Below are 8,355 nucleotides of genomic sequence, written 5' to 3'. Positions count from 1 at the left end.
CTACAACAAAATGATAAAAAAAAATTATGATTTTAATTATTAATATATATAAAATTTATCATTTATTTGTAATTTTCTTCAAAAACATACACTGCATTAAAAAAAATTTTGAACTTTTATTTTAGAAAAAATTAGTCTAAGGTCCCTTTCTCATTTTTAGCAATGGGAGAAGTCCACAATATTATTTTGTAATGTCTAAGATCCTCATTCACTCCATATATCTCACCTATTTTCATTCTCTCTCTCTCATCTCTGTCGATGCTTCTCTCGCGGTCACCACCTTTTCGTTGCTACCTTTAACGTCCCGTCTCTCTCTCTCTCTCTCTCTCTCTCTCTCTCTCTCTCTCTCAGTTCCGAACGCTACTCAACACCGCCACACCAGATCTATAAGTCTCATTTACAAGTCTCTCTCTCAGATCTCTCTCTCTATTTCTCTCCCCCCTCGAATCTCCTCCGATCTAAGATCTGAGGCCTCTGTAAATGAGAATCGGCCGGATTTAACCGTTTTGGAGTCGCCATTTTTGGAGTGAAGGTCTAGTTTGGAGAGAGAAAGAGAGAGAGAGAATCTCAGTGGTGTGGATGTTTCTTTAGCGACAGTTGAAAGCTTCAATTTTGTCGGTCCGCTATTAAATTTGAGCTCAGAGATCCTCAAACATTTAGATACTTTTGATATGTTGGTACTCTACTCTGAATTGCAAATTGTACCTAAAAAGGGACATTCAGAAGATAGCTACAAGATTTTACTGAGATAGATTATGGAATCAAAATTAATAGGCATAAACAAGTCTTGATGTTTGATATTGCACAATGAGGGTGCAATTGTCCCAAATATGCAGTGTTGAGAGTTGGGTGATCACTGATCAGAAATGAATGTCACGTACGAGTTTAAAATGGTTAAGAATCCAAAGATCTGTGCCAGAGATATGGAAGATGTGAAGCTTGAAACCATCATGAACACACTACTCTTACAGCTGCAAATAGGCCAGTAAATTGAACAAGTCAGGCCAAAATGTTGTGCATTATGTGTGCTGATGAGGACTTTACAGTGCGGACTTGGAGGATTACCTCATATATGTCCTTGGTAAGATCTCTCTCCCTCAAAATTCTTATTGATACATATTGTATATATCTTTAACGGTTTCAATTTTCTCTGGATTTCTCTAGTTTGAACTTAAAGAAATTTTAATTTTTTCTGGTTTGAATCCAGAGAAGCTAGAGAAATTCTTTGTGAACAAAGCTAGAGAAATTTCAATTTTCTCTAAATTTCCCTGGTTTGAACCCAGAGAAATTCTTCTTTCAGTCAGTCAGTTTCTCTCTCTCTCTCTCTATATATATATATATATATATTTATATTGGTTGTTGTTGCTACTTATTTAAGTGGTCGATTTTGTGTATTGCACATCATGATTGGGAAGGCAGAGAAATTTTCTGGTTTGAACCTAGAGAAATTTTTGCAAAAACTAGAGAAATTCTCTTGGAAGAAATTTTCTAGAAAGTCCAGAGAAATTCTCTGGATCAAATTTTCTCTAAATCAATTTTAAGAGATCTTAGACATTATAAAAATATTTAATATCTTTTATGCTATAAGATTTTAATATTAGGGATCTTAAAAAAAATCTTCTTTATTTTATACATCTGATTTAATATATATATATATATATATATATATTTAGAATATATTTGTTGAGATCTATTAAATAAGATCAATATTGATTATAAAATTATATAAAAATAAAAAATATTTTTTTAGCCAAACAATTGTATTGTATGGAACATTATTGGGATTTTGGGTGAGACCCCCCCTTTTTGGGCATTTTTTTAAGATAAAGGACAACTCAATAAATTCTCCATCAAAAAGCCCCTGAGCAAGAGAAGCCCAGCTCAATAAGAACATTCTATAATTTGAACATATTGCCCTCATATATATATATATATATATATATCATATATTTGAACAATCTCAGCTCATGCATATACTAATCTTGAAGACGATCTGCGAAGTGAAGATGGTCTGCGAAATCCATGAAGACGATCTCAAAATCTAAAGATCTCACGGCTAACGATCTCGCCTTTGGTCAACAATACATGATCTTGCCATCAAAGATCAACACTCTCAATTAAATGAGAGATTGCGTTTCAAATTTGTACAAATTTGTATCAGATTTAGAGAGTTTCATCGAGATTTGTGAGTGTTGATGAAGTTTTAGAGGTTTTGCTTCAATCACGTGTTTGATTATTGTTTGAGTTCAATCAGGTATGTTGATTAGTTTTTTTGTTTTTGTTTTATTCTTGTTGATTTGCCGAATTCAATTAGGTGTGTGCTCTATTTTTGTTTGACAGAATGAGAGTAAAATTTTACTCTGATTTGTGCTCTATTTTTGTTTGACATAATGAGAGTAAAATTTTACTCTGGTTTGTACTCTGTTTTTGTTTGACAGAATGACAGTAAAATTTTACTTTGGTATGTGCTGTGCTTTTGTTTGATAAAATGAGAGTAAAATTTTACTCTGGCATGTGCTCTATTTTTGTTTGATAAAATGTTGCTCTGTTTTGTTTGATAAAATGAGAGTAAACTTTTACTTTGATGTTATCTGTTTTGTTTTTTATTATTTTTTTATGCAATGACAGTAAAATTTTACTCTGTTATTGCATACTTCTGTTATCTGTTTTTAGACTCCTAGTGACAGTAAAATTTTACTTTGATTGACAGTAAAACTTTACTGTCAATTGATAGCAGATTTGAAAAATGGTTCCATCTCTTATGTTGTTATGCAAGTATTGTGATCATACCATTGTGTTCAAGGTTGTGTCAAACTACACATTGAAAGACTTAACTGATTTCTTAAGTTGTAAATTGAAGAAGTTTGACAGTAGTGGTTCCATACTATTATCGTACTGTTTACTTGGACATTCGCAATGCATGATTGATGATGATTATGATTTTCAGAATATGTTGTCGTTTGTTTATCTCCTTGGTGTTGACCAGGTTGATGTGACTGTTACTGAAATAGGCATTTCAAATGAAAAACATGGAGTTAGAGAATTGAGTAAGGCTAGTGGATCCAACGTTATTGATGATGAAATGGATTTACTCCCTATGTTTTGTCAACATGAAGAAAGGACTTTGTTGTCTTCTAGATGTGTAAATGGAATTGCTCATGTAGGTCAAAGATTATTGGAGGTGCAAAGGATTTCCGGACTGTATTATGTAAATATGTCATTGAGATAGGATTTGAGTTTGTATATCTGAAGAATGAAAAGTGTCAGGTCACTACTGTGTGTTCAATACGGAAGTCTAAAGGTTGTTTATGGCGAGTACATATATCTCTAGAGAGTGCTAATAATTTTTTCTACATTAGGACTTTACATGATGAGCATAGTTGTGGAGCTGTAATTCGTACTTCTAAAAACTCAAGGATGAGTTCAAATTTGGTTGTAAGTTTGATTGTTAATGAAGTTCGTGCGAATCCCCAAACTCGTCCAATTGATGTTGTGCGCCAATTTACAGATAGACTCACCATTACATACAATCATGCTTAGTTAGGAGTTGAGAAAGCTAGGACTACTACTTTTAGAGATTTTTCTATGTCTTATGATGAGATTCGATGGCATATGGATATTGTGATGAGCACAAATCCTAGTAGCTATTTGCAACTTGATTATAACCATCAAAGTGGACAGTTTAAGAGGTTTTTTGTTGCAATTAATGCTTCTATTCAAGCATTTAGGCATTGTCGTCCTCTATTGTTTATCAATGGTACTTTTCTGAAAGGAAAATATAAGGGCACCTTGTTAACAGTTACAGCAAAGGATGGTGATCAAGATACATATTACTATAGTTTATTGAAAAGTAACAAGTTACTTATTCTCAGAGTAACATGTTACTTATTTTCAGAGTAAGATGTTACTGTTATTTAAAGTAAAAATTTACTATATTTGTCCTTTTTGTTTAATATACTTACCAATTGTAAAATGTTATTTTTTAGATTTTTTCCCTCTTGTAATGGCAATTGTCGATATAGAGACTACAGACAATTAGAAATGATTTTTTATGCATTTGTCAAATATATTGTTGGATAAAAGACCAATTACCTTCATATCTAATCGCAACACTGGACTTTTGGAGGCTTTACACAAGGTTTTACCTACTGCTTACCACCATTTTTGTCTCCAACACTTAAAGGCCAATTTGAGGGATAGGTTCTCCAGTCCAAGTTTCAGCAATACTTTCAGGAGTAGAATAGTTTTTTTGTTTTCTTCATGTGCTTATGCTCCGACAGTGGAATGTTTTAATCAGTGTTTGAAAGAATTACAAGATGAGAGAAAAGGTGTCATTTGTAGGTTTCTATACAATTTGCCCTATAACAAGTGGACTAATGCATATTTTAAAGGACAAAGATACGGTGAAATGCACTCAAATGTGACAAAGTCATTCAATTCATGGATCCGTCAAGCTCGTCATTTGCCCACTACGAAGATGATTGATTCAATTAGGTTGAAGATCATGGATTTGATGTCAAGAATGAGAGAACAAGCTAAAAAATGGAATACATTTCTTTGTCCGGAGATGGATTCAACATTAGTAAATGCTCTTAAAAGTGGAAGAACTTGGTTGGTTAGTCGTTCAAGTGATCATGTTTTTGAGGTTCAATCCTGGCCATCGGTTAACATTGACCTCTTGAATAGAACTTGCTCGTGTTACCAATGGAAATTGAATGGATTTCTTTGTGCTCACGCAGCGACCGCTGTCCAAAAGAGCGGAGGTGATTTGTATGCACATGTGGAACCATTTTATTACACTAGCAAGTTCAAAGCTTGCTATGCTGAGTTCGTTTATCCAATACCCACAGTTGAGAAACCTCCTGTAACTATGGATGATCCTGTTGTCCTTCCTCCAATTTGTAAGAAGCCACCTGGTAGGCCAAGGAAGAATAGGATTCCATCTAGGGGTGAGAAAATAAAACGAGTACAGTGTGGTAGATGCAAGAAGTAAGGTCATAATAAGAAGACTTGTAAGGAGACATTGCCATGAAAGACATTATTACTTTGTAATAAAAGTACGAAAATAATGCAGTTCTTCTGCAATAAATAGTCCATAGCAATAAAAGTCTAGTCTTTTAGACTAGACTTGTAAGGAGACATTGCAATAAAAAATATTTTTACTATGTTTTTAAATGGTTGTCTATCCAAGTTTCTGATTTGCTTTGTGGTTGAATTTGACATTTTAATATAATTTTTTTAGTGTGGTTGAATAAGTTTTATGTAAAGGAACTTATAATGGAGTTTGTCTAGTAAGTGTGAAGGATTGAAGTAAAATTCTAGTCTAAAATGAAGTAAACATGAAATTAAAACTTTACCGCCTTTTAGAGTAAAATTTTACTATCTTGTTGAATAGTTGTCTATGGCTGTGCTCAGCCTGTGCTTCCAGAGTACAATTTTGCTGTACTTCAGAGTAAACTTTTACTTTTTTTGCGGCTTAAAATTTTACTTTTTTCAGAGTAAAACATTACCTTCATTAACATGAAAGTAAAACTTTACTGTCTTTCAAAATAAAATTTTACTATCTTTTAGAGAAATTTACTTTGCAATGAAAGTAAAATTTTACTATATTGTTGAATGGTTGTCTATGAGCCTGTGGTTTCAGAGTAAAATTTTACTTTATTTCAGAGTAAAATTGTACTTTATTTCAAAGTAAAATATTTCTTTAGTTCAAAACAAAATTTTACTTTATTCAGAGTAAAACATTACCTTCATTCACATGAAAGTAAAACTTTACTACTTTTCAAAGTAAAATTTTACTATCTTGTAGAGAAATTTACTCTGAAATGAAAGTAAAATTTTACTATATTGTGGAATGGTTGTTTATGAGCCTGTGGTTTTAGAGTAAAATTTTACTTTATTTACGAGTAAAATTTTACTATATCGTTGAATAGATGTCTATGAGCCTCTAGTTTCAAAATTAAATTTTACTTTATTTCAGAGTAAAATTTTACTATCAGACAGTATGTATGTCCCATTGAAAAACATTTCCAACCTGCATCAAAATTTACCACGATACACAAACTCCCTTAATGCTTATCATGCAATCTTTGTGCAAAAATAATCCAACAAAACAACCACAGATATTATCAAAACACACAAGTATAACTTGCATCATTGTATTCTATCCATAACAATGTTCATTCCTAGTTAAAACAATATCCTGCTATAATAATGTATTAATCATCAAATCACAGTAAAATTTACTAGAACAATAAACATAGTGTGTACTATCTATTACTCTTTTAGTATTCTTTCACTTACAATTACTTTTCCAACATTCTTTCATTTACAAAAAGTAAGATTACATAAATCATTCATAGTAATTTCCAAAAGTTGTCCACGTCGTCATCCTCAAGGTCTTATCTCTTAGCTATTTTTCTTTTAAGGTTGAATTGTTCCTTACTCCATGCTTCTAGATAATCATTCAAAAATTGATGCACTATTGATGCTCGAAAATTGTTAATTTCATTATCTTCTATAGAATTTTCAATAGGCTCATCTTGTATGATTTGGCGCATGATATAACATACAATAATTCAGCAATCAATACTATTAATAAAAATGAAGATCTTGTTAGATTTACTCAAACTTGAAAACTACCAATTCAAGCATGTAATAGTAGCGTGAAATACTTACAATGTTGGGCGTTATTGTGAACTATCTTTCACCGAAACCAAGTTTACAAACTTTCTTGTACCTCTCTTCCTTTTGTTGCCCAACTTGTTCTCCACATATGTTATCTAATATCATTGCATAATTGTTTGGTCACAATTAAATACAAGAATAAAACACGGTAAAAATTTACTATTAATGTGATGCAGAGCACTTACAATCTGTTTTGCATCCTTAAGGTAATGATCATCTTTGTTGCTTCTTGGCCTTAAAGAATTGTAATGCCTCCACTCATCAAATTCAATGTCCAATACAAGGAACGTCCAGTGATAGGGTTTTTCTTCCTTCTTGATCCCTTTGGAGTTTATACAAAAATGAAGAAATCTGTATCCACTCAAATCTTGCTCAAGCACTTCGTCAATTAAATGATTACTCAACCCCATTTCACTAATGATTGCATTCAATCATATAAGAGTGTCATGTGTCAAGTTGTGTTGATGACACACTATATGAGTTATCAATATTTGGCAAACCAAATAGTAAACATTAACTCTAAAATACAGTACAATGCTACACTAAACCACAGTAAAAGTTTATTAATTCAAAATAAACACAAATTGATGGCTTACCCAACAAAGGCTTCAGAAAGAGAATGACTTATTCTTTTCTGACTTCTTTGCTTGTTGCTCAATTTGAAGCATTTCTACAAAGTTGTCAATGACCTATAAAAACAAAAATAAATTAAATATATGTTAATAAAATGAACTATTTTTAGTTATTGAAGTGAAAATTTTATGGTCACTTACACTATTTGCAGTATCACCATCTCTCATAATTGCATCCACATCATGCAATGTAACATATACTCTATTTTCTATGTCGAACCATATGATTGCACTAGTCATAAGGTAAAAAAACATGTTGATTAACACGTTGCAATTTGATAATAGTAAAAATCTGTTATTTGATAAAATTAAAATGGTCTTACTCTATAGTTTCCAAATTATAAATCTTGCTTAGTAGACACTTATCATTCTCATCAAGCAATTTGCATATTGCAGCCTTATTTGGAAACAAAACCCTTTCAACTGATTTGGTTGGCTTAGAGGCAAGTTGTCAACACAAATCACTTCTTTTCATATCACTTCAATTGCTTGTTTTGTGGTCTTTTTTTTCCCTGCCTCTCTTGTTTCACATTCAAAATCAGACATTTATTTTTTCTTCCTCGTCTTTATTTTGATTTTCTTGACCATGGATGTTTGCAACGGCTCTATGACTACAAGTGTTTCTTTTAATGTAGCCTAAATCCCAATGTTTTGCTCTTGTTATACTCCTTTAGCATGTGGCATTTTTTTAGAAGCAAAAGCTTGGGTAGCCGCATGAACTGCATTTTCTTCAATTTGTCCAACCAATTCTTTATTTTCAGATTCGAGTACTTCAAACTCCTTTCTTAGTTTCTCCATTTCTTTCTCTGTGTTGCTCATCTTTTCCATCATATCTTTTGTTTTCGCCTCTTGATCCTCTTGTATTTTTTGCATTATTTCCCTCATTTTCTTTAGTTCTTCAACTAATGCCATATTCTCACTTTTCAGCCTGTTGTTTTCTTTTTGAACTCGTTCTAATCTCCCAAGATCAATGAAGTCCTTCAAAGGTTGATCATCTCCTATAGCTTCAGCTACATGATTTTCATCTTCTTCAATC

At 32.2% G+C, this 8,355-nt stretch overlaps 1 protein-coding gene across 1 annotated transcript; it reads left to right on the top strand.

Moving 5' to 3' along the window:
* Positions 1–2,746: 2,746 nt before the first annotated feature.
* On the top strand, positions 2,747–4,993 carry LOC145813161 (uncharacterized). Its single transcript, XM_082908433.1, has 4 exons — positions 2,747–3,201; positions 3,360–3,456; positions 3,541–3,873; positions 4,298–4,993. Exons 1-4 carry the CDS (start codon positions 2,747–2,749, stop codon positions 4,991–4,993), a joined length of 1,581 nt encoding a protein of 526 aa, XP_082764559.1.
* Positions 4,994–8,355: the final 3,362 nt, after the last annotated feature.

This window comes from Camellia sinensis, chromosome 15 (assembly GCF_055761805.1).
Source record: "Camellia sinensis isolate YWXY chromosome 15, ASM5576180v1, whole genome shotgun sequence".
Lineage (NCBI taxonomy): Eukaryota > Viridiplantae > Streptophyta > Magnoliopsida > Ericales > Theaceae > Camellia > Camellia sinensis.
Note: the sequence above shows the minus strand (reverse complement) of the source record. Positions and strands in the feature narration are given on the sequence as shown.